The 26572-nt window shown below is 45.3% G+C and overlaps 1 protein-coding gene across 1 annotated transcript in view; it reads left to right on the top strand.

The window, feature by feature from the left end:
- Positions 1-26000, top strand: part of LOC143330788 (titin-like) — a 206767-nt gene extending 180767 nt beyond the window's left edge. Inside the window, exons 221-251 of the mRNA XM_076747548.1 lie at positions 92-1858; positions 2271-2564; positions 2678-2965; positions 3116-3415; positions 3578-3912; positions 4205-5936; positions 6083-6385; positions 6670-6981; positions 7422-7712; positions 7855-8154; positions 8331-8472; positions 8577-8740; positions 8944-9246; positions 9864-10145; positions 10331-10924; positions 11222-11512; positions 11723-12022; positions 12457-12759; positions 12891-13193; positions 13281-13549; positions 13681-13996; positions 14149-14454; positions 14647-14946; positions 16109-16684; positions 16953-17258; positions 17378-17760; positions 18008-18218; positions 18370-23257; positions 23336-24195; positions 24325-24618; positions 25636-26000. Of these exons, the coding sequence (XP_076603663.1) occupies positions 92-1858; positions 2271-2564; positions 2678-2965; positions 3116-3415; positions 3578-3912; positions 4205-5936; positions 6083-6385; positions 6670-6981; positions 7422-7712; positions 7855-8154; positions 8331-8472; positions 8577-8740; positions 8944-9246; positions 9864-10145; positions 10331-10924; positions 11222-11512; positions 11723-12022; positions 12457-12759; positions 12891-13193; positions 13281-13549; positions 13681-13996; positions 14149-14454; positions 14647-14946; positions 16109-16684; positions 16953-17258; positions 17378-17760; positions 18008-18218; positions 18370-23257; positions 23336-24195; positions 24325-24618; positions 25636-25928 (17606 nt within the window). The 3' untranslated portion in view covers positions 25929-26000. The remainder of the gene's footprint in view (positions 1-91; positions 1859-2270; positions 2565-2677; positions 2966-3115; positions 3416-3577; positions 3913-4204; positions 5937-6082; positions 6386-6669; positions 6982-7421; positions 7713-7854; positions 8155-8330; positions 8473-8576; positions 8741-8943; positions 9247-9863; positions 10146-10330; positions 10925-11221; positions 11513-11722; positions 12023-12456; positions 12760-12890; positions 13194-13280; positions 13550-13680; positions 13997-14148; positions 14455-14646; positions 14947-16108; positions 16685-16952; positions 17259-17377; positions 17761-18007; positions 18219-18369; positions 23258-23335; positions 24196-24324; positions 24619-25635) is intronic.
- Positions 26001-26572: the final 572 nt, after the last annotated feature.

The following is a 26572-nucleotide window of genomic DNA, read 5'->3' as shown; positions in this document are numbered from 1 at the left end:
ATTGCCATTGATATTCTGTGTAAATTTAATATTTTCTGGTGTCTTATGTCAAATTCCTGGTCTTTTCCCCTTTCCCACTTCTGTCCAACAGAGGAAGCTGATTTGGACTTGGACGTTCCCATGACAACCCAGTACACAGCCAGGGCTGGCCGTGACGTGGAAGTGTTTATCCCTCTGAAGGGACGCCCTGTCCCCAATGTCACCTGGCGCCGTGGTGACCGCAACATGGCTGGTGACAGTCGTTACACTGTTACCAGCACTGAGCGAGCCACAACACTCCTCATCCCCAAGGTCACCCGTGATGACTGTGGCAAGTACCTGCTGGAGATTGAGAATGGTGTAGGAGAACCCAAGATAATCACAGTTTCTCTTAAGGTTCTTGATAGTCCATCCACCTGCCAGAAACTCATGATCAAGAATGTGACGAGAGGAAAGCTGACGCTCAGCTGGGAGGCTCCTCTTATTGATGGTGGTTCCCCTGTCACTAATTACATTGTTGAGAAAAAGGCTTCCACCATGAAGGCTTATCAGGTCATCAACGCTGAGTGTGCCAACTCAACTTACAAGGTGTCAGGCCTGGAGGAGGATGTAGCTTACTTTTTCCGTGTGTCTGCTGAAAATGAGTATGGTGTGGGTGACACTTGTGAGACCACTGAGCCTGTCAGAGCAACGGAAACTCCAGGAGCTGTGAAGGATTTGGTGATGGTCGACTCCACAAAGAACTCTGTTACCCTGCAGTGGACAAGACCTGATCATGACGGTGGCAGCCACATCACTGAGTACTTAATTGAGAAGAGAACCAAGGAAGATCCCAACTGGACTTTGGGTGCGACATGCAAGCGTTGTAGCTGTGAAGTGACGGGACTCAAGGAGAATGCTGTCATGGACTTCAGAGTGTTTGCCAAGAATGAGAAGGGTAACAGTGACTTCTCCCAGATTGGGCCAATCACAGTGATGGACTTCCTCATTCCACCTGAGGCCAACCTCAGTGACTACCCCAATGGAGAACTTGCTGTTCGTATTGGTCAGAACATCCACATCGAGTTGCCCTTCAAAGGTAAGCCAAGACCTGCAATCAGCTGGCTAAAGGATAACTTCCCTCTGAAGGAAAGTGAGAAGATTCGCTTCAGGACCACTGATAACAAGACTGCAGTCACAGTCAGAGGAGTCAAGAAGGAGCATGCTGGCCAGTACACCTTGGTTCTTGACAACAGAGTCATGAAGAACTACTTTGACATTAATGTGATCACTCTCGGACCTCCCTCAGTGCCTGGTGGTCCCATCCGCTTTGATGAGATTAAAGCCCAGAGTATCATCATCTCCTGGGATGAGCCAAAGGAAGATGGAGGTGGTGAGATCACCTGCTACAGTGTGGAGAAACGTGAGACCTCCCAGGCCAACTGGAAGATGGTCTGCTCCAGCGTTGTCAGAACGACCTTCAAGATTCCCAATCTGGTCAAGGGAACACAGTACCAGTTCAGAGTCCGTGCAGAGAATAAATATGGAGTCAGTGAACCACTCAACTCCTCAGACATTGTTGCCCAGCACCAGTACAAACCTCCAGGCCCCCCAGGAAAGCCAGTGGCCTACAATATTACCAGTGATGGTATGACCATCAAGTGGGAGGCCCCAGGTTTTGACGGAGGATCCCCGATTTTGGGCTATCATGTTGAGAAGAAGGACAGGAACAGCCTCATGTGGCAGAAGGTGAACTCCACCATCATTTCTAACAGAGAGTACAGGATCATTGGTCTCATTGAAGGTCTGGAGTACTCCTTCAGAGTCTATGCTGAGAACAATGCTGGACTCAGCGCTGTTAGCGAACAGAGCAAACATGCACTCGCTATCTCCCCTGTTGGTAAGTGCACACTAAATACTACATCTGTCTGTGTTGAGGAATAGCTTTGTACAACCATTTGCTGTCTTATCTTTTTTTTCAGTCAGATAAGAAAATATTTCAGTTTCATCTTTGTTCATACAGTACAGAAATAGGTCCATGTGTTAAGCACAGCACAGACTGGAAGCAAAGGGAAACTGCAGGCCTAGCTCTATCAAATAGAAAAAAAAAAAGGAGGGAAAGAAGGTATCTGTTTTTTAACATCAGATAAATGTAATATTAGATTAGAATTAGAATATGAAGATTTATTCAAAATGTAGGTACGTTTATGTTTTGTAATGTATGATTATTTTGTTAAAGATTCTGTTTACTTCTGTTTAAGTTCAAGATTTTGCAATCAAAACTAATTAATGAATTGCCTCTTCTCAATTAGATCCACCTGGCACCCCTGTCTGCATTGATGTGACCAGAGACTCAGTCACCCTGCAGTGGGACATCCCCAAGAGGGATGGCGGCAGCAAAATTGTGGCCTACAGTGTTGAGAGGCGTCAGGGTAGAAGCAAATGGCTGCGGTGTAACTTCACTGATATCAGTGAGACCCAGTTCACCGTGACTGGCCTATCCGCTGGAGACAGATTCGAGTTCAGAGTGATTGCCAGGAATGCTGTGGGCACAGTCAGTCCACCATCTAACTCTTCTGGATACATTATGACCAAGGATGAGAGCAGTAAGTATATTAAAATTTAAGAAATGTACATAAACAATACAGAAATAATAATTGTTCTCATATCCCTTTGATTATGCTGATTCCTCATTTGTTCTCTCTCTTTGCATCTCCAGTTGCTCCTGAGATCGAGTGGTCTCCAGACCAAATGCTCACCTTGAGGGCTGGAGAGAATGTTAAGCTCAGCTGCAGCATCATTGGACGTCCTGTCCCCCAGGTTGTCTGGTACAAGGATGGCAAAGAGATCGACAAGAGGACCATGATTGACATCGAGATTACTACTGGCATTGGCACCAGCAGTCTTTTTATCCGTGATGCTGATAGGAACCACCGTGGCATCTATACTGTGGAGGCCAAGAACAGCTCCGGTACCAGGAAAGCTGATGTTAACGTCAGAGTACAAGGTTGGTAAATGCTGTATAATACATGTTTAACTCTCTATTAAGACTTGAGATCACAAAAGCATGACACCTAATGTAAATACTATTAATTGCCAGTATTGCATTTTATAACCATTTTTTAAAGTAACGCCTCTACTTTCTCTTTCCCTACAGACACCCCTGGACCTGTCGAGGGTCCCATTCGTTTTACCGGCATCACGGCTGAGAAGTGCACTGTGTGGTGGAATCCACCTGAAAACGATGGCTGTGCTGCCATCACCCACTATGTGGTGGAGAAGAGGGAGACATCCAGAATCTCCTGGGCCTTGGTTACCCCCAAATGTGAAGCCTGTTCCTACAATGCCACCAACCTCATCAAGGGCAATGAGTACCAGTTCAGAATCTCTGCTGTCAACAAGTTTGGTGTCGGCAAACCACTGGACTCTGATCCTATCATCGCACAGATGCAATACAGTAAGTACAGTCACCCACAGGTATTGTCAATCTGATATATCGACCAAATCTTAAAATCATAATCCTGGTCTGTTGGACTTGATTATTGACAGGAAAAAATGTAAACTTTATATTCAAAACATGACTTTCATAACTTACCATGTTTTCTGCTCTCCCCCTCAGCTGTGCCAGATGCACCTGGTACCCCGGATGCCACCCATGTGACTGGAAACAGTATCACCCTGTGCTGGACCCGGCCAAGGTCAGATGGAGGCAATGAGATCAAACAATACATCCTGGAGAGGAGAGAGAAGAAGAGCCTGCGCTGGGTGAAGGTTTCCTCCAAGAGGCCCATCTCGGAGCTAAGACACCGTGTCACAAACCTCACTGAGGGCAATGAGTATGAGTTCCGAATCATGGCTGAGAATGGCGCTGGTGTTGGACCGGCCAGCAGTACCTCCAGGCTCTTCAAATGTAGAGAACCAACCAGTACTCCCAGTGCCCCCACAGTAATCAAGGTAGGTTTACAAGAACACTGAACAGAATCAAAAATAAGAATCATTCATGTTGAAGTGTTGAGGTCAATCTTCAAATTTTCATACTGATTTTAAGTTTAATCCTCATTTCACTATAAACAAAAATCTGATTACATAATAATCTGGATTAATATTAAAAATCAGTATACAAAGTGTTATTTTATGACAGAAGAAACGTCAAAAATAAGTTTAATGTTGAAAAAGAAGAAAAGGGAATAAAGAAAAATATACATTAGAATTACACTATGAACTATGCTCTTTTCGTGTTGATCAGGTCACTGACTCCACCAAGTCCTCAGTCAGCCTGGAATGGACCAAGCCAGTCTTTGATGGTGGCATGGAAATCATTGGCTACAACATTGACATGTGTAAGGCCAGTCTGGAGGAGTGGCACAGAGTCAACAGCCAGATTTGCATTCACACCAAGTACACTGCCAAGGGTCTGGTGCCAGGAGAACTCTACAAGTTCAGGGTCAGTGCTGTGAATGGATGTGGAGAGGGTGAAGCCTCAGTGATGCCCAACCCTGTCCAGGCTCTGGACAGACTTACATCTCCCGAGATTGACATTGATGCCAATTTCAAGCAGACTCACATTGTGAAGAATGGTGGCACTGTCACCCTCCACGTAGCATTTCGTGGCAAACCAGCTCCTCTCGCTACCTGGTCTAAGGCAGATGGTGAGCTACCTGTCATGTGTGATGTCAACACCACAGATGCCTTCTCTACTCTGATCATTGAGGGTTGCACTAGGTACGAGGCTGGCAAATACACCCTGTCCCTAGAGAACAACAGCGGGCGCAAGTCCATTACATTCACTGTTAAAGTGCTGGACACACCTGGACCTCCAGGAATCATCACTTTCAAAGACGTCACCCGCGGAGCCTTGACAATGATGTGGGATGCCCCAACAAATGATGGCGGCTCCCGAATCCACCATTACATTGTGGATAAACGTGAGGCTGGCCGCCTGGCCTGGCAAGAGGTCAGCACCAAGTGCTCTCGCCAGATGATCAGGGTAACTGGCCTGGATATTGGTGTGCCATATCTTTTCAGGGTGACTGCTGTAAACCAGTATGGCCAGGGAGAACCGCATGAGATGACAGAGCCCATCATTGCCACTGAAGAACCTGCACCACCCAAGAGACTGGATGTTGTTGATACCACCAACTCCACAGCCTCCTTAATGTGGTTGAAACCCGAGCATGATGGAGGCAGCCGCATCAGGGGCTATATTGTTGAATTCAGAGCTAAAGGCACTGACCACTGGGTTGTTAGTGGAGAGACTAAGTCCCAGAAGATGTTGGTGGAGGGTCTGTTTGAGAACACAGAATATGACTTCAGAGTCAAGGCCAAGAATGATGCTGGAATCAGTGAGCCTCAGGGCACCTTCGGCTCTGTGGTTATTAAGGAGCCTCTCATTGAGCCAACTGCTGACCTCAGCAGCATCACCAATCAGCTCATCACCTGCAAGATCTCCAACACCTTCACAATTGATATCCCCATTAGTGGTAGGCCTGCACCCAAAGTCAGCTGGAAGCTGGAGGAGATGAAGCTGAAAGAGACTGACAGAGTCTTCATCAAAACCACAAAGGAAAGAACCACTCTGGTGGTGAAAGACAGCAAGAGGAGCGACAGCGGCAAATATTACTTGATCTTGGAGAATGCTGCTGGTGTGAAGACATTCACAGTGACAGTGATTGTTGTTGGCAGACCGAGTCCACCCACAGGACCTGTGGAAATTTCTGGAGTCTCCTCAGAGTCCTGCACCTTGTCCTGGTCAGAGCCAGCTGATGATGGCGGCACTGACATCACCAACTACATTGTGGAAAAACGCGAGTCTGGCTCTGCCTCATGGCAAGTGGTAAACTCCAGTGTGAAGAGAACCACCATCAAAGTGACTCATCTTACCAAGTATATGGAGTACACCTTCAGAGTGTGTGCTGAGAACAAGTTTGGAGTCAGCAAGTCCACTGAGTCTGCTCCTGTTGTCATTGAGCATCCATTTGGTAAGTTCTGTTCAACAGTTACACAAAAGCAAATGCAAGTCCTGACTTTATACATATGGTTGCCAAAGTTGAGCATATTTTGTAAATACATTTACTTCCATGTCAAATTAAGAATCCTTATTCTCACCTCCACTTTATTTCCACAGTTCCTCCAAGTCCTCCAACTCGTCCAGATGTTGTATCCGTATCTGCCAATGCAATCAGCATCAAATGGGACCTGCCATACGCTGATGGTGGCAGCAAGGTGACAGGCTACTGGATCGAGAAGAAGGAGAGGAACACGATCCTTTGGGTGAGGGAGAACAAACTGCCCTGCCTGGAGTGCCATTACAAGGTGTCCAACCTAATTGAAGGCCTGGAATACCAGTTCAGGGTGTATGCCATGAACATTGCCGGACTCAGCAAGGCCAGCGAGGCCTCCAGACCTGTGGTGGCACTCAATCCTGTTGGTGAGGGAAACATTTATGTCTCAACTACAAAAATGTATTCTGTAAACTAAGGAGAGGTTATTCATCATTACAACATATCAAAAATAGTTTGGGTTGACCGTAGCCTGAACAACTTCAGAACTTCAAAGTCATTTAATCTGATTACAAAACATGTAATGCTATTTATGGTTTGCCTTGCTCAGCCAAAACAAATGCTTTAAGAGAATAAAAAGCTGATTAAAGTGATTTAAATAATTAAAGCTGTGTTACAGTTTTACAATAAATCTCTCCCTGTCCCTGCTCAGATCCTCCTGGTAAACCTGAGGTGACTGACATTACCCGCTCCTCCGTGTCATTGTGCTGGACTGTGCCATTCAATGACGGTGGCAGCAAGATCATTGGTTATGTGGTGGAAAGGAAAGTATACAGCACAGATGAATGGGATGACAACCGTTGGCTCAAGTGCAACTACACCACCATCACTGAGAACTACTTCACTGTCAGCAACCTTGGAGAAGGAGAGACCTATGAGTACCGTGTCATTGCCAAGAATGCTGCCGGCGTCCACAGTGCACCCTCTGAGTCCACTGGACCAGTCACATGCAAGGATGAATACTGTAAGTATACAGTAAGAGTTACAGGGACACTACAATTAGGACTTTCATTTTCAATTTAAATTCAAAGCTTGTGCCTAAAGGTTGAAATTACATCTTAAAACTTATTATCATTTAGTCTTCTGATGATCACTATGATATACATGGTATATTTTATATGTTTATTGGTTTACTTTCAATATTGTTACCTTGTGTTAAGCTGGCAAGTGTGTTAGTTACTTTTATTGTACACAGATTATTTTCAAATACTATTCAGATATTGTAACTTTGTTGATCCTGGTATATAAATAAAATCAGCTAAATGTTTTCAACAGTATATAAAATAAATTAACGTAATAAAATTTTCAGATTTTTGCCATTTATTTTAGCATCCTTACAAAAAACGTAACTGTATATAACTGTCATTTATTGAAATAAAACTAATTGTCTCTTCTTTGCTGAAGCACCTCCCAAAGCTGAGCTGGACAGCAAGCTGGTGAGTGAGACGGTTACCGTCACTGCTGGCTCTGACCTCGTCTTGGATGGTGCTGTGGGTGGTAAACCAGAGCCTACAGTGTACTGGTCAAAGGGTGATAAGATTTTGGAGCTTGGAGAGAAATACTCACTGACCTACACCGCAACCAGAGCCATGGCTGTCATTAAGAACTGTGACAGATACGACTCGGGCAAATACATCCTGACTGTCAAGAATGCCAGTGGAATCAAGACTGCCTCAGTCAGCGTCAAAGTTCTGGGTAAGCTGACAAGAAACTACATTAATTAAACTGTCATCATATCACTGAGGCTAAAGTGTGTCACTTTGTACTTTTAGTACTCTTGCAGTAAATAGATATGTCACCATACTGTCTGACCTAACTCATGGTTTCTGTCTGTCAGACACTCCTGGATCTCCGGCTGATAAGATTGTGATCAGCAGAGTGACGGAGGAGAAATGTACAGTGTCCTGGAAGATTCCTCTGGAGGATGGTGGAGACACTGTCACTCATTACATTGTGGAGCGTCGCGAGACCAGCCGGCTCAACTGGGTCATCATGGAAACCGAATGCAAGACGCTGTCATGTGTCAGCTCCAGGCTGATCAAGAACAATGAGTACATCTTCAGAGTCAGAGGAGTCAACAAGTTTGGACCAGGAGTTCCGCTTGAGTCTGACCCTGTCATTGCCAGGAATGCCTACAGTAAGCTAAAACATTGCTCTGAGTTGAACTTTTCATCAGAAGACAATTTAATTGATGCTGGCACTATCGCTTCACTTAGTTAGGAATGTTCCTCAGTCAAAAAAAAGACCAATTGACCACAACTCTGGATGATGATGAGATTTGTGTCTCTAACCTGTCCCACCCCCCTTTTCCAGCCATCCCATCTCAGCCAGGCACTCCAGAGGCTACAGCTGTGGGCAAGGAGCATGTCATCATCGAATGGCTGAAGCCTGAGAGCGATGGAGGCAGCGAGATTAAAAACTACATAGTGGATAAACGAGAGAAGAGCAGCACCAGGTGGGAGCAACTTCTGAAGTAGTAATGGACAGATTTTAGTATTTACTTTTTGAATTTTTGATTATCACCTCTCACAATATCGTTTAATTTCCTCTCTGGACCAGGTGGACTCGGGTGAATAGGACTTACACCATCTACGACACCCGTCTGAAGATCACGGGCTTGATAGAGGGAAGCGAGTACCTGTTCAGAGTAACTGCTGTCAATGCTGCTGGAGACAGCCAGCCGAGTGATGCCTCTCCATACATCCTCTGCAAAGACCCCACATGTACGAGATTTTAATTCTGAATTGTTTTATTTTCAAAATCTCAACAGGTGTGAAAGGTCGCAGTTTTTAGAGCTTGTTTTTCTTGAAATTCTTGTGGTGGTCCCAAAATTTTCACAAGACATCAAGATTACTTCTATTTGATGGAATGTTGTTAGGTCAAGCTCATATACCACACATCTGTATTTGTCTTCATTTACTACCAGATACCCCAGCTCCTCCATCAATGCCTCGCATCACCGACACAACCAAGCATAGTATCAGCATGACCTGGACCAGGCCCATGTACGACGGTGGCTCAGACGTCACTGGCTACGTGGTGGAGATCCTTGAGGAGGGCTCCGAACAGTGGTACCGTGCCACCGCCAAGGCTCTGAAGACAAATGAGTATGTGGCTGCCGGCCTGGCAGCCAATAAGAAGTACAGATTCAGGGTAGCTGCCATCAACAGCAACGGCACAGGGGAGTTCAGTGAACCTAGTGCTGAGATTGAGCCACTGGAGAGAATCGGTGAGTCGGTGTAAATTTCTGTCAGAAAATAATACAATAATGACCTTTATCTGTCATAGACTTTTTTTGTTTTGGTTTATCATTTTTGCAATAACAGTAAACAAACACCATGGCATAAGGTGGACAAAGCGAAATTTAGTCAGCAGAGACAGCAAGTTTAGTTGAGCTTAATTATCAAGAACAATATCTATTCATCACCAGAAAAACTATGAATGAGCCAGTTAGTGAGTATGTAATTCAATATCATAATTTTCACAAAAGAAAAAAAAAAGAAAAGTTTTTATTTAGTCTTTTCAGTGAAAAAAATACTGTTGGAAGATTTGTACTTAATTTAATAGTAGTAGTCATAATGTTAAATTTCTTTATAACTGCATCTCTAGCACTTGAAACATTTATTAGTACATTACATTAGTATTCAATGCTGAAAACAGGATTTGGATTACGATGCGAAGTCAATGCTTGTTGACCATATTAAGAATGTTATTTGTCAACAATGTGTTTTCCAAACAAAGCTCTTGCTTTTTCTCAGCACTAGGCCCTTATCAGTGTCACATTCCACCTTATTACATGGCAATTGCAATATTATCTCCTTGCTATGCTACCATCCACCTGTTCAGAAATGCCTGACCTGGAGCTGGCTGATGACCTGAAGAAAACAGTGTGTCTGCGTGCTGGAGGAACCCTGCGTCTGATGGTATTCGTCACCGGCCGGCCAACACCAGTAGTGGCCTGGAGGAAGACAGGTGTGGAGCTGCAGAGCCGTGGCTACATTGAGACCACTGATAGCTACACCTCACTGATGGTGGAGAGGGTGAATCGCTATGACTCTGGAAAATACATTGTGGAGGCAGAGAACCCATCTGGCAAGAAGACTGCCACCATCCTAGTTAAAGTCTATGGTATGTTGTCCCAAGTTTCCACAAATGCCAAATATTACAGGCTGAATTTTGGAGTAAAAAGGTGTACATTTTAAAAAGCAGAAAATTTTCACTTTTATTGCTCAGGTTTGCCAATTTTAAAGCTTTAGTTGTTTCCTCTTAAATACACACACAAATATGTTCCTCTACTCATCTCTCTGCTGCAGACACTCCTGGTCCTCCTGGTTCTGTGAAGGTTAAGGACTACACCAAGGAGTCCGTTGTGATCACCTGGGATGTCCCGAGCATTGATGGTGGCGCCCACGTCAGCAACTACATCATAGAAAAACGTGAAGCCAACATGAAGTCATACAAGACTGTCACCACTGAGTGTAGGAAGACCCTGTTCAGGATCACTGGTCTGGAGGAGGGAGCGCACTTCTTCTTCAGAGTCCTGCCAGAGAACATCTATGGTGTTGGCGAGCCTTGTGAGACAAGTGAGGCTGTGCTGGTATGTGAGGTACCATCTGGGCCTTTGAACCTCCAGGTTGTTGATGTCACAAAGTCTTCTGTCACACTGTACTGGGAGAGGCCACTGCACGACGGTGGCAGCAGGCTGACAGGCTATGTCATTGAGGCCTGCAAGGTTGGCTCAGAGAGGTGGAGTGCTGTGGCGACAGTCAAGGCCTCAATATCCCAGTACACTATCCAGTCCCTGACAGAGAATGACCAGTACCTGTTCAGAATCCGAGCAACCAACAGCAGGGGAGCCAGCGAGCCCATGGACACTGTCACTCCTGTCACCATTCAAGACATCAAGGGTAAGACATCATCATAACACATACACAAATCCTCATACAATTACTTCTGCTTTCACTAAAACTCGAAAATGCCTCACAGAAATCACTGAAATACAATGAGCACATCTCACACCCTTCACTTGTTTTGCAGTCTACATATTTGCATTGTTGTTGTCATCAAAATGTGTAAATACTATGATTTTTGCGGTAAAGATTGTAAAGCATCTTGAGGCAAATTGTGCTGTGTGACACTGGGATATATAAATAAAAATGTACTTCACTTGAATTGACTTGACATATCCTTCATGTGTATTCCAGTAATGCCAAAGATCGACATAACCAGTATCCCTCAGAAGATCGTCCATGTGCACCGAGGTAAACCCATTGACCTCAACATCCCCATAAAGGCCAAACCACAGCCTGTCTGCTCATGGTACTTTGCTGGCATCAAACTGAAAGACAGCCTAGACCGCATCAAGATTGACAGCAATGGCAAATATACCCACCTCGTCATCCGTGAAACCACCATCAATGACACAGGCGACTACACACTTGAGGTGAAGAACGCCATCGGCATGGCAACTGAGGTCATCAAGGTCATCATCCTCGGTAAGGAGACTTTCTGCACACAAATTAAAATTATACAGATAAATTGTGCCTATTGAAGTGCATTTTTTGTGATTAGAGACCTGAAATCTTAGTAACTACAAATATGGTGCATAGGTGCATAAAATCCAGATCATTTGCTAGATCAAGTGAAATGCAAATGATATTCAAAAACATTCTACCATTCTAACCAGCCACCCTTTCTCTGTCCAGACAAACCTGGTATCCCGGTTGGTCCAATGAAGATTGATGAGGTTGACGGCGTGTCAGTGACAGTCAGCTGGGAACCTCCACAGAAAGACGGCGGTGCCAATGTCAGTGGCTATGTGGTGGAACAGCGTGATGCCCACCGGCCAGGCTGGTCCACCATCTCAGAGTCAGTAACCCGACCCTGCTTCAAGTTTACCAGACTCTCAGAGGGAACGGAGTATGTGTTCCGTGTTGCTGCAATGAATCGGTTCGGTGTTGGTGGCTTCCTGCAGTCTGAAGTGGTGGAGTGCAAAAGCGCTAAGAGTGAGTTCTTCATTCAAAAGCGTAGTTTTCCTGTTCTCTATGTGTTCTTTCATTTATTTGTGTGCTTCCTGTGGTAAGAAACGCTGTTGCAGTTTTGCAAATTTATTATTCATTTTCTTTGTTGTCTAGCTAGTCTAACTTTTATGATACATGATATGTTGTATCACGTGTTGTAAAAAGTTCCCCAAAACATGCAAGCGACTACTAAATAACATCCTTCATACTTTCCTCTTCCATCCATTACTATATTATTTTGACTTTACGAACAAATTATTATTGTAGGTGCCTCACACATCAACAAAAGTTCAAGATAATGTGTTAGCTCCAACAATTCCAAGGCTCAATGAACGTCATCCACTTGTGGATAGTTACGTATCTTCTGCCCTACTGTCATTCAGTTCATCTACGGTACTAATCTGTCTATTCCTGTGTAGCTATCCCTGGACCTCCAAGCAGACCAGAGGTGCTTGATGTTACCCATGAGGGTATGACTGTGACCTGGCAACCACCTGAGGACAACGGTGGCTCCACCATTGCCGGCTACATTATTGAACGTAAAGAAGCCCGTTCTGACAGATGGCTGAGAATAAACAAGAATTACGTCACCATGACCAGGTACCGCTCCTCTGGCTTGATAGAGGGCCTGGAGTATGAACACCGTATCACAGCCGTCAACTCCAGAGGAGCTGGCAAACCCAGTGAGAGCTCCGCCATTACCGTTGCCATGGATCCCATCGGTACGGGTTGCAAAATTCAGTGTCACTGCAGTACTGCAGTAATGACAATAGGCTTCACTCATGATACCCTCACCACCTATTTTAGATTTATCAGTGTGGATTAATGACTGTGTCTTTGTGTTGTCGAACAGAGCCTCCAGGTCCTCCAGTTCAGCCCAAAGTTACAGACACCACCAGGACTTCAGTCTCTCTTGCCTGGCTGCCGCCTGAAGAGGAGGGTGGTTCTGTCATTACTGGGTACTTGATTGAGATGCAGAAAGTGGACCAGGTGGAATGGACATTGTGCAACACCACACCCACCAAGATGTGCGAGTACACCCTCACCCATATGCCTCAGGGTGCTGAGTACAAGTTCAGGGTCAGTGCCTGCAACGCTGGTGGTTCTGGAGAGGCCGCTGAGATTCCCGGAGTGGTTAAAGTGCAGGAAATGCTGGGTAGTTTACTTTTACAGTTACATTAACATTATACTTTTACTGAATCTTTAACGTAATTGACAATAATCTAATCTGTGTCTCCTTCAGATTATCCTGACTATGAGCTCGATCGTAAATATGAGGAGGGCTATGTGGTGCGGCAGGGCGGAGTTATCCGTTTGTCTGTGCCCTTCAAGGGTAAACCCTTACCTACATGCAAATGGACCAAGGATGGTCGTGACATCACCCACAGGGCTATGATTGCCACCCATGATGACATCACTGAGCTGGTCATCAAAGAGGCACACAAAGATGACACCGGCACTTATGACCTGGTGCTGGAAAACAAATGTGGCAGGAAGGCCGTGTACATCAAGGTGTGTAGCTCATCTCACAGATTTTGTTGATGGATAACTTCAAGGAAATGACACGTACTTCAATATTGAAAAATTGATTGAAAAAACACACTTGGTTGGAACACAACTTTCTGTCTATCTCCCTTCTCCAGGTGAAGGTGATCGGTCGCCCTGATGCCCCAGAAGGCCCTCTGGAGTTCGATGATATTCAGGCCAGATCAGTCCGGGTCAGCTGGAGGCCACCATCAGATGATGGTGGCTCTGACATCCTAGGATACATCGTGGAGAGGCGGGAGGTTCCCAAGGCTGCCTGGTGTACAGTGGATGCACGTGTAACTGAGAACTCTCTGGTGGTGAAGGGCCTGAAGGAGAATGTGGAGTACCACTTCAAGGTCTCCGCTGAGAACCAGTTTGGCGTTAGCAGATCTCTCAAGTCTGATGAGTCTGTAATGCCAAAGACACCACTTTGTGAGTATTGATACTTTTTGTGATTCTTCTCATTAGCCAATCAGAACTGATGAAGTCCAGAGTTGCATTGTGTACATGTGAGATAGACAATGACCACAATGCACTTCTGCAAATCTGATGTCAACAACTGTTTCAACATGATTTACCTCCAGGCCCTCCAGAACCTCCCAGCAACCCACCAGAGATCATGGACGTAGCCAAGTCTTCTGTGTCTCTGTCCTGGGCCAGGCCTCGGGATGATGGAGGTTCACGTGTCACAGGGTATTATGTGGAAAGGAGAGAGGTTTCCACGGAGAAGTGGGTCCGCCACAACAAGACTCACATCACCACCACCATGTACAATGTTACTGGCCTTATCCCCGATGCAGAGTACATGTTCAGGGTAGTGGCTCAGAACGACATTGGGCAGAGTGAGCCTGGTCCTGCTTCAGAGTCTGTGGTCTGCAAAGATCCATTTGGTGAGTTAACATTAAATGATGCCTATTTCTCCATCAATAAATTGACAAAACTAAGAATAAGTAGACAAGTATTTTTGCTATAGGCTCCATGTTAATTTAAGATGATTTGCATGGTTCACTGATTTTACATCAATTCCTAATAATTTCACTAACTTCCTCCATGTGTATTAATCTCTTCCTGTCATCTTATAGACAAACCTAGCCAACCAGGGGAAATCGACATCATCTCTGTTACCAAAGACTGCATCACCATCCACTGGCTAAGGCCTGAACATGATGGTGGCAAAGAGATTCTGGGCTACTGGATTGAATTCAGGCAGGCTGGAGAGAGTGCCTGGAAGAAATGCAACAAGGAGCGCTCCAAGGATCGTCAGTTCACCATGGGTGGCTTGATGGAGGCCACCGAATATGAATTCAGAATCTTTGCTGAGAATGAGACTGGGCTGAGCAGACCTCGCCGAACGCCCATGGGCATCAAGACCAAACTGAGTGGTGAGCTATTGCAGAGTTCAGATCCCCTCGAATACAATGGCAAAATTTGTAATATTTCTTTAAAACATACTGTATCTACATTAGTTGAATCAAAACCTTGCAATCAGTAGATTCACTCAGAGCAGTGAAACAAAATGCACAGCCAATTTTATGATGTAACGTGGATCTTACAGCGTACACACTAAATCATGTGATATTTTATTTTATGTTTTTTAAATAAAGATACAGTGTTTCCTCTAAGATTTTTTTCAGCAGTGGGGGCAGGCTCTCCGGGGAGCCATGGCAGTGTAAACAAATGACACTGGACTGCAGATTTTACTTTTACAACCTATTTATTGAATGGCCAGTTGAAAATTGCTTTTTAAAGGCTGAAGGTAAAAATAAAAAATAAATAAAACAATAAAATTAAATAAATAAAAATAAAAACAATTAATAATAATTTCTTGATGGGGCTGTAGAATCAGTGGCAAAGTTTGCACCCAGGCTCAGAACAATTGATTTAACACAATTTTTTACCTAACCATCATCATTTATGAGCCAGCAAAAGACTAATGATACCTGACTAGCTTCATCAGCTGTCTTTGGAAATGCAGTCAGCAGTTACATCATGGCGTGTAGACAGCAGCTTAATGCTATCAATTAGTTTACTCACGTTAGCGACACTGAGTTGGCACCGGGCTCAATTAACTTAAGCTACCGATATGCTACGTAATGTTGGCTGGCCATCAATATTTTGCGAATGTCTATTTAACTTGTAAAATCTATTATGAGTTATCTTAAGCTAATAAGTCTACCTTTTCTCCAGTAAGTCGCTGCCCTACTTTCTAAGACAACACTCCTCTGACTCTCTGACCTGGTGCCTGGGTGCTTGACATGATGTCACTTTCAAGGCCGCGCTCTCGCGAGTAATTGACGTTGGATTCTGCTGTGAAGCTGGAGACATGCAGCGGTGGTGTATTTGCGACAGTTAAAAAAAAATTAATAATAATGAAAAAAAAAAAGACAAGACATTTAAAGATTTAGGAATGGCGGCCCGCCACTCGTAAATGAATGTAGAGGAAACACTGAAGATGTTTGCATTTCAGCATAATGTTTTTACAGAAGAAAATAAGCAGCATAAAAAAGATTTAAATCATCATTTAAATCTCTAATGTTCCTGCAGTTGGTGAGGCTCCAGCATTGAAGGAAGAGATCCAAGACGTAACCACCAAGCTAGGCGAGTCTGGCACTCTGACCTGTGGCATCATTGGCAGACCTCTTCCTGAGATCAAATGGTACCGCTACGGCAAAGAACTCATCCAGAGTCGCAAGTACAAAATGAGCTCAGATGGCCGCAACCACTCCCTCAGCATCCTGACAGACGAGCAAGAAGACGAGGGCGTGTACACCTGCAGGGCCTTAAATGAGGCTGGAGAGATTGAGACCAGTGGGAAACTGCGCCTGCAGGCAGCACCCCAGTTCCACCCAGGCTTCCCTCTGAAGGAGAAGTACTTTGCTGGTGCTGGCACAAGCCTCCGTCTCCATGTTGTCTACATTGGACGTCCCATCCCCCAGATTATGTGGTTCTATGGCAAGAAGCCTCTGAACGCATCGCAAGATGTGATTATTGAAAACACTGAAAGCTACACCCACCTGGTAGTGAGAAACGTCCAGAGGAAGACCAATGCTGGGCGCTACAAGGTGCAGCTCAGCAACGTGTTTGGAACCATTGACACTGTGCTACGTGTTGAAATCCAAGGTATGACCAGACTACTGAGAACAGGAAATAATAAAAAACATGAAACTCCAAAAAAGTTAAAAAGTCAAATTCTAAAGCCTTCCAGTGAAGACATCTACTGTATATCATCTTTAAATTCAAATGAGTCATTTTTGAAATTTCTAAATATTCTTAGTACATTAAATATTATTTGTTACACATATGAATATGTTTCTAGTTTCAACCAACAAATAATTACTTGATATAAACAGTAATTACATAGAAAAATTATTATTCCTTTTTTCCCCAGATAAACCATGCATCCCTGAAGGCCCTATTATTGTTGACGCCCTGCTAAAGAGCTCAGTTGTCATCAGCTGGAAGGATCCCAAGGATGATGGAGGCTCTATGATCACCAACTACATTGTAGAGAAGCGTGAGGCCAAAGAAGGTGAGCAGTGGAACCTGGTGTCTTCCTCTGTTTCTGGCAACACCTGCCGTGTCCCCAATCTGATAGAGAACGCCGGCTACTACTTCAGAGTCTCTGCTCAGAACCAGTATGGAGTCAGTGAGCCTCTAGAGATCCCATCAGTGCTCATCATCAAGAGTCCATTCGGTAAGTCCATTCATGTTTTGTGTGCCAGTTCTGGCTTCTGTAGCTACATTAGAGAGAGGGAGGCCTAATAGATACATTATGCACAGCACTACAGTAACATTACCTTTTTATTTGTTTAGAAAAACCTGGCATCCCACAGCAGCCCTTCATCATCAGCTCTACCAAGGACTCCTGTGTCGTCTGCTGGAAGCCTCCAAGCAGTGATGGTGGAGCAAAAATCACCAACTACTACCTGGAAAAACGTGAGAAGAAGCAGAACAAGTGGATGTCAGCAACCACTAAGAAGATTGTGGAGACCAACTACGAAGTCACAGGCTTGATTGAGGGCTTTGAGTATGAGTTCCGTGTCAAGTGTGAGAACATGGGTGGTGAGAGTGACTGGAGTGAGATCTCTCAGCCTATCATCCCCAAGTCCGACCAGTCGCCTCGTGCTCCCACGTTCAGGGAGGAGATCAGGGACATGACCGTCAAATACCACGCCAATGCCACTTTTGTCACCAAGGTACTTCTTTTAAACTAAACTGCATTTGCTTTCAAGGATTCACATGTTGTGTCATACATTCAATCAATGGAAGGAGTTTCCCTCTGCTTCCAATTTTTGTACTAAGCTTGGCCAAACACTAGACATTCACTAGATGCTCAAAGATTAAATATGTACTTGTTCTTACATGACGCTGGGGAAGTCAATTTCCTACAGTGTCATTGTTTTGAGCTCTTTTTCAGTAAATTATTTAACTTTCTGTGACAAGGTGGTGGGATATCCCAAGCCTATGGTGAAATGGTACCGCAGTGGAAAGGAGATCCTGGCAGATGGAACCAAGATAAAAGCCCAGGAGTTCAAGGGAGGCTACTACCAGCTGGTCATCACTACTGCTGATGAGAACGATGCCACAGTTTACCAAGTCAGAGCAACCAATTCCTCAGGATCCATCTCTACAACAGCAAACCTGGAAGTGGAAGGTAATGATATAATTTTGGTATAGCAAATAATTGTTTGTTTAAAAAAAAAAAAAAAAAAAAAAAAAAAAGATATCATCTGCATGTGGAATTCTGTAAAATAGATATCTTTAAAAATATCAAACTAACGTTTTTTAATTCATTTCAATTCCAGTTCCTGCTAAGATCTACCTGCCTAAGGAGCTCCAGGGAATGGGAGCAGTCCACGCTGTCCGTGGTGATCACATCACCATCAAGATCCCCATTTCTGGCAAGCCTGAGCCAGCAGTCACTTGGCAGAAGGGTCAGGAGATCCTCTCTAACTCTCCTTATCACCAAGTCATCACCACCAGGTCTTTCACCTCCCTGGTCTTCCAGAAAGGAATGCAGAGGAGGGATACTGGCTATTACATTATTACTGCAAAGAACAGGTTTGGAATGGACAAGCAAACCATTGAGGTTAATGTGGCTGATATACCTGAAGCTCCAAAGAAAGTCATTGTCAGCAACATTGCTCGGGACTCCATCACCTTTACCTGGGAGCCCCCTGCTAATGATGGCGGAAGCGACATAATTAGCTACATTGTGGAGAAGTGTCCCACCACTGCTGACAGGTGGATCCGTGCTGGTCAGACGACTGACTGCAGCATCACCATCATCAACATATTCGGAAAGACCAAGTACCAGTTCCGTGTCATCGCTGAAAATCAGTTTGGCCTGAGCCCTCCTTCTGAACCAACTGAGCCGATCACCACAAAGGAAGACAAGTCTGTGATTAGGAACTATGATGAGGAAGTGGACGAAACCAGAGAGATCACCAAGGAGGAGGCTCTATTCTACAAGGTGAAAGAGCTGTCCTCCAAGTACATTATCGCTGAGGAACTTGCTCGCTGCCAGTTTGGAGTGGTACATCGCTGCACTGAGATTGCCACAAAGAAGACCTTCATGGCCAAGTTTATCAAGGTCAAAGGAACTGACCGTGAGTTGGTTCTCAGGGAAATTGAGGCTCTCAATGTAGCAAGGCACAAGAATGTGATCTACCTACATGAATACTTTGAAAGTATGGAGGAGATCATCCTGATCTTTGAATTCATTTCTGGAGTTGACATCTTTGAGCGCCTTGGCACCTACAACTTTGAGCTTACAGAGCAGGAGATTGTCCGCTACCTGAGACAAGTCTGCTCTGCCCTCAAGTTCCTGCATAGCCACAACTTTGGTCACTTTGATATCCACCCAGACAACATTGTCTACACTACAAGGAGAAGCAGCAACATAAAGATTATTGAGATGGGCCAGGCTAGACTGCTGGTGCCAGGAGAAAACATCAGAATGTTGTTCTCAGCTCCAGAATACTATGCCCCTGAGATCCACCGTCATGACCTGGTCACAACAGCTACTGACATGTGGTCCGTTGGTGTAATGGCCTATGTTCTACTCAGTGGTCTTAATCCGTTTGCAGCAGAATCCACAACAAAGATGATTGAGAACATCTCCAACTGTGAGTACATCTTTGACAGTGAAGCATTTAAAGACATCAGCCTGGAGGCTATGGACTTTGTGGACAGGCTTCTAGTCAAAGACAGGAAGCTCCGTATGACAGCTCATGAGGCTCTGGAGCACCCATGGCTAAAGATGAAGATTGAACACCTCAGCAACAAGGTCATTAAGACATTGAGACACAGAAGGTACTACCAGAGTCTGGTAAAAAGGATAGAAACTGTAGTATCAGCAGCTCGTATGGCCTATGGTGGTGCCTTCAAGAACCAGCGAGGATTGGCTGTGGGTAAAGTGAAGATTGGAACTGAGTACCATGGCCTCCGCACTGGTCCAGTTATGCATGGCTCAGCTGAGGAAGGTGGCCATGTCAGATTCACTTGTAGCATCACCAACTTTGACAAGAGTACACAGGTTTCATGGTACTTTGGTAACCGTCAGCTACACCCAAGCCCGAAGTATGAAATTACTTACAGTAATGGTTTTGCCAGCATCTATGTAAAGGACATTGAAGAGAGTGATGATGGAGTGTACAGATGCAAGGTGGTAAGTGATGATGGAGAGGACAGTGCTTATGGAGAGCTCTTTGTTGAGACAGTGAGGAGCATCAGAGAGCACTATATCAGCCGTTCCATTAAGAAACTGAGGAGGAGAGTTGACAAGACTAAACTCCTGCAGAGACCACCAGAGTTTACTCTGCCTCTCTACAATCGCACTGCCTACATTGGACAAGATGTTCGCTTTGGTGTCACTATCACAGTGCATCCAGAACCTCATGTAACATGGCTTAAGAATGGAGAGAGAATCGAGCCAGGTGATGATGACACCAAATACACTTTCACTAGTGATAAAGGTCTGTACCAGCTCATGATCCATAATCTGGATATGAATGATGATGCTGAATACACCGTTATGGCCCACAACAAGTTTGGAGAAGACAGCTGCAAGGCCCGTCTCACTGTGACACCTCATCCTGTCATGGAGGAAACTATGAGGCCAATGTTCAAACGTCTGTTGGCGAATGTTGAGTGTGTAGAAGGCCATAGTGTTCGTTTCGAGCTCAGAGTCTCAGGAATCCCAGCTCCTACACTGAAATGGGAGAAGGACGGTCATCCCTTACAGTTTGGTCCCAAGGTCATTGTCATACAGGAAGATGTTGATTACCATGTCCTGCACATCAGAGAGACTCTGCTCGAGGACTCTGGTGTGTACAAGGTCACTGCAACCAACTCTGCTGGCTCTGCAAGCTGCCAGGCTACACTGAAGGTGGACCGTCTTACCTACACCAGAAGAGAGTACAAGAGTGAAGAGGAGAAATATAGACATGTACAGAAACAAATTGAAAAAACTAACAAGATGGCTCAGCAAATTGTTGCCACTGAGGAGCTTGTACCTCTGAATCCCACAGCGCAGGAGGCTCTGAAATTTGCAGCAGAGATTTACAAGCCAGCCGTGAGCACCAAAAACGTTGAGGGTGAGTTTGACATCACAGAGGAGAAGACTGACACCAAGAAGCTGGAGGAAGAGAGGAGGATCTTCATGCCATATGAGATCCCTGAGCCGAGGCTTCATGATCCCAGAGTTCTGGATGAGGACAAAGGGATCACACAGTTTGTGCCTCTCTCTGACATGAAGTGGTACAGAAAGCTGAGAGACCAGTATGAGATTCCAGAGAGGATGGAGAGGATTGTACAGAAGAGACAGAGACGTATTCGCCTGTCCAGGTGGGAGCAATTCTATGTTATGCCCCTCCCTAGAATCACTGACCAGTACAGACCAAGATGGCGTATTCCAAAACTCACCCTGGATGACCTGGAGACTGTCAGGCCAGCCCGCCGTTCACCCTCCCCTGAATCTGAGGCCTCTTTCAGATCCAGGAGGAGATCTCTGGGAGACCTTAGTGATGAGGAGCTGCTAATGCCTGCAGGTGACTACCTTTCCATGAGGAGAACAGAAGAGGAAAAAATGATGCTTGAGGATGAATTGGAGCTTGGCTTTTCTGCCTCTCCTACTGGCAGTCCTGTCCGCATTGAGCGCCATGCCATTGAACGTGAAGAGAGGAGGCAGGAGGTCAGGCATGAGGCTGTTGAGGTTGCAGAGACAAAGAAGAAACGCACAATTTCTCAGTTTATGAGGAGGAGAAGGTCACTGTCTCCCACATACATTGAGTTGATGCGTCCTGTCTCAGAGCTGATCAGGCCATCACGTGCCAAGCCTCCAGTGGAAGTGGAGGGAGAGCTTGTGGGCAGGAGGTCTCCCACCCCTGAGAGGACCCGTCCCCGTTCTCCCAGCCCCATCAGGTCTGTCGAGAGGTCATCCCGCTCCTCCTCCAGGTTTGAGCGTTCTGCCCGCTTTGACATCATGTCCCGCTATGAGGCCAGAAAGGCTGCTCTGAAGTCTGAGAGGAAATATCAGGTGGTTAGCCAAACACCTTTCAGCCTGGACCATGCTCCCCGTGTGACTGTCAGGATGCGCTCTCATCGCATTCCAATCGGTCAAGACACCAAATTCACCTTGAACATCCAAGCAAAGCCAGAGGCTGAGGTTAAGTGGTTCCATAATGGAACTGCAATCTCTGAAAGCAGTGAGAAATACATCTTCACAAACATGAGTGGTGTTTTGTCCATCACTATTCTTGACTGCCAGGAGGAGGAAAGTGGCACATACCGCTGTGTATGCTCCAACTCAAAGGGAGAAGCTTCCGACTATGCCACCCTTGAAGTGTCAGGTGGTGGTTACACCACCTTCTCCTCTCGCCGAAGGGATGAGGACACTCATAAAGCATATGTCCCTGAAGTCACTCGAATCGACCACTACCACACCACCCACTTCAAAGCTGGCTATGCTTCCCAGACCCACTTTGAGGTAGAAGAGAGCAAGTCTAAGCTAACTGAGACACATGAGATTGTCACACGAGAAAGATATGCTGCCTCCTCTGAGAGGTACTCATCAGCTGAGAGGTATGACTCATCTATCAAGTATGCCTCTACTGATTACCTGTCATCTGGTTCCTCATACTCCTCTGATAAGTTTTCTCTGACTGAGAAACACTCCACATCAGAAGCTAAACTTAAGTCATCCTCTGCTGTTGTTGCTGAGGAAGTTGCTGTCCACAAAGTGAAGCCTTCTCTCCCTGCCAGAATCCTTACAAAGCCCCAGTCTGTGACACTTGCAGAAGGAGAGACAGCCAGATTCTCCTGTGATATCGATGGTGAGCCTGCACCCACTGTAACATGGTTGCATGAAAGCAGGGCCATCATCTCATCTCACCATGCCCAGGTCAGCACCACTCAGTACAAATCCAGTCTGGAGATCTCCTCTGTGATGGCCTCGGATGAAGGCAGTTACATGGTGGTGGTAGAGAACTCTGTTGGCAGACAGGAGGCTCGCTTCACCTTGACCATCCGTAGACCAGTTCCCAAAGAGGAGATCATGGCTGTCAAATCCCCTGAGCCATCTGTAAAGTCACCCACTCCCAGTTTAAAGTCACCAGAGCCTTCAGTCACATCACCTGCTCCCTCCATAGTTTCCCCCGTCCCTAGTGTAAGGTCACCAGAACCCAGTGTCAAGTCTCCAGAGCCTTCAGTTAAATCACCAGTTCCAAGTGTTAAGTCACCAGCACCAAGTGTGAAGTCACCAGCACCAAGTGTGAAGTCACCAGCACCAAGTGTGAAGTCACCAACACCAAGTGTGAAGTCTCCTGAACCAGAGGGAATTAAATCTCCTAGGAGCGTCAAGTCTCCTGAGCCATCTGCACCCTCTCCAGCATCCAGCTTAAAATCACCAGCTCCTAGTGTCAAATCTCCTGAACCTGAAGGAGTTAAGTCACCACGGGGCATAAAATCTCCTGAGCCAAGACTCAAGTCACCACCACCAATCAAATCTCCCGAGGGAGTGAAATCACCTGAACCTGAGGAAGTAAAATCACCTCGGGGTGTCAAATCTCCAGAACCTATAGGAGTCAAGACACCGAAAGGAGTGAAGTCCCCAGAACCTGCTGGAATCAAAACACCGAAAGGTATCAAGTCCCCAGAACCTTCAGGCATCAAATCACCAAGGGCCTTGAAGTCCCCTGAGCCTGAGGGGATTAAATCACCTCCTAGGATGAAGTCTCCTCCTCCCATCATGTCCCCCAAGAGGGTTATGTCTCCACCTACTGTCAAGTCTCCAACACCAAAACCTCCCAAGGTCCTAAGTCAGCTAACAGCTGAGGCCTGTGAAGGCTCTGTGAGGATGTCCTGTGTCTGCGAGAGCAGCGTCAGGGAGGTGATGTGGTACGTCAACGGGAGGAGGCTATCGCAGAGCAGCCGCTTTGAGATGCACTACTCTGAGGGCTCCTGCAGCCTTCTAATCCATGATTTGGCAGACAGTGATCAGGGAGAGTACACCTGTGAGATGACATCAGAGGGAGGAGTATCCAAATCCTCCTTCTCCTTCACTGGCCAAGTGTTTCAGTCCATACGCATGAAGGTCACAGCCTACCGTGAGCAGCAACTGGCACTTAAAGGTGAACACCTGTCTCAAGTAGATTTGTTTGAACTGAATTCAATGAAAAGAAATTTCTGACCCAGCCTTACATTTTAATCACTCTGAAAATTCATGAATTCACCATTTCCATCTCTACCCTTAGGGTCAGGATCAATGATGATGAGTCACAAGGAGTCATCATCATCCATGAGCTCATCCATGATGATGAAGAAAGAAATGCACACGATGGAGGAGTCGTCCTCCTTCTCTTCCTCCGCCCAGCAGGCAATGATGTCATCCATGATGGAGTCCAGCTCCTTCAGCAGCATGGCAGCTGAGATGAAGTTTGAGACTATGTCCATGTCCAGCATGTCCTCTATGACATCTGAGACATATGCCATGAGCTCCAGCAGTCTCACAGAGATGGCCTCCCACATGGAGGGATCCTCATTCAGAGCAATTGGTAAGACACTATCAGTAACAAACTAAAATCATGGTAACCAATGAATGATCCAACTATAAACATCTTCAACAAAGGCAACCACTATCTTTTTCTGTGCATGTGACTGGGACCTTTATGCAGAGCTTAGTACAGATATAGTCCCACTTCCCCTCAACACTTGGAGGAAATGCATAGATAGGTGTCAGGTATATTCCCCCAACTCTTCACAGACATTAGACTTGCTGTTGGTGCTTGATAATCTATATCTGAAAATCTATATTTTCTTCTGCATTCCCCACTTTCCATTGTGCCACTAACATTTACTACGTTTACATGCAGTCAATAACCCTTTCATAACCGGAACATCAGCAATAACCCGGTTGCGCACGGCCATATAAACACCTTGATAAACTGGAATATGCTCATATTCCGGTTTTCAAAAACCGGAATATGAGCCCTGGGTTACTCCTTTTCTAACCCGAATATTTGGTCATGTATACGCCTATCGGAATATCCCCATCGAATGGAACATTCATTTGTGTTCTGCGCATGTTCTATTCGCAAGGAATTTTGGTCTTTTGAGTGCAGGAACTACTTGTTGAAAACATGGCGAAACAGAGGACACCACACTTTTGGAGCGAGGAGGAGACAAGTCACCTCGTAAGTGTGGTAAAAGACATGAATATCATGTCTTTTGTAGATGGTAGAAAGTACCGGGATAGCGAGATATACAAGAAAAGTTATGCGAAGCAGGGTTTGTATGAACACCAGACCAGATCAAGCACGTCATGCAGTGCATTGCGTCATGACATTCTCCGTGCATCGACACATCCGTGCATCGCTGTTTTGATCGGGATATCCCAGTTGATTACAATTACCATGTAAACAGAAATAACCATGTTTGCTCACGCATGTAAACAGGTTATTCCGAATGTTTCAGAAACCGGAACACTGACCATAACCCGAATATTGACTGCATGTAAACGTAGTCATATTTAAACTTTGAGAGCACTGATGTACATGTATTGTGGTTTCCAGGATCTGCTCCCAGGATCGAGGCTCTGCCAGAGGACATCAGCATTGAGCCGGGTAAAATCCTGACAGTCGCCTGTGCCTTCTCGGGTGATGCCAAACACATTGAGTGGTCCCGCAGGGGCAAAACCATCGAGGTGACTCCTGGTGGACGGTTCCACATCGAGACCACAGAGGACCTGACCACCCTCATCATCACAGGGGTGAAGGAGGAAGATGCTGGAACCTACACACTCAAACTATCCAATGAGCTCGGATCCGACACAGCGACTGTTCACATTAGCATACGATCAGTGTAAAAACAAAGAAAAAAAAAAAAAAAAACTAAAAAAAACCCCAACTTATTTTCCAGTCTTCCCCTTTTCCCTACTTCCATGCCTTTTTATTTATTAATTGAGCAAAAAAATCTACTTGATAAAGATCTGGATTTCTGTTCTTGTAAATATGAACTATTTTTGTACCAATCTTGACATTAATTTATGCCAAACTAGACTAAAGTCTAAAGTTGTTATAAAATGTGCCATATTGGATAACTATGACTTAGGATTTTTGATCCATTTTTCTGTGACATGTACATAATGTATATAGCCGAATTTAACGGTTATGGGAAATGTATGCATTGTTATTTATGACAATAGTATTAACTGAAACAAAATGAAACTAAATGTGGTTTAACAGGAGAAAGTTGCACCAGGAACGAATACCCTGTTAAACTGAGAAACTAAACTCTGTGCCTCAACGATACGTTGAAGTCTTAAGATTGCCTCAACAGGTAGAGAGGCTCCCTGTTGACGTTAACTCAATCAAAGACAGAACTATGAACGCACTGCCGGAGAGTGAACGTGGTGCTGTTACATTGGAACAAGAGCGTGAGATCCTGAGTGCTGTTTGCATTTACCCTCATGTAAACAGGACGACTAGACCTCACGCTCTGACTGATTAT

This window comes from Chaetodon auriga, chromosome 13 (genome assembly GCF_051107435.1).
Source record: "Chaetodon auriga isolate fChaAug3 chromosome 13, fChaAug3.hap1, whole genome shotgun sequence".
Classification (NCBI taxonomy): domain Eukaryota; kingdom Metazoa; phylum Chordata; class Actinopteri; order Chaetodontiformes; family Chaetodontidae; genus Chaetodon; species Chaetodon auriga.
The sequence above is the reverse complement of the archived record's forward strand: the minus strand, read 5'-3'. Positions and strand labels throughout refer to the sequence as shown.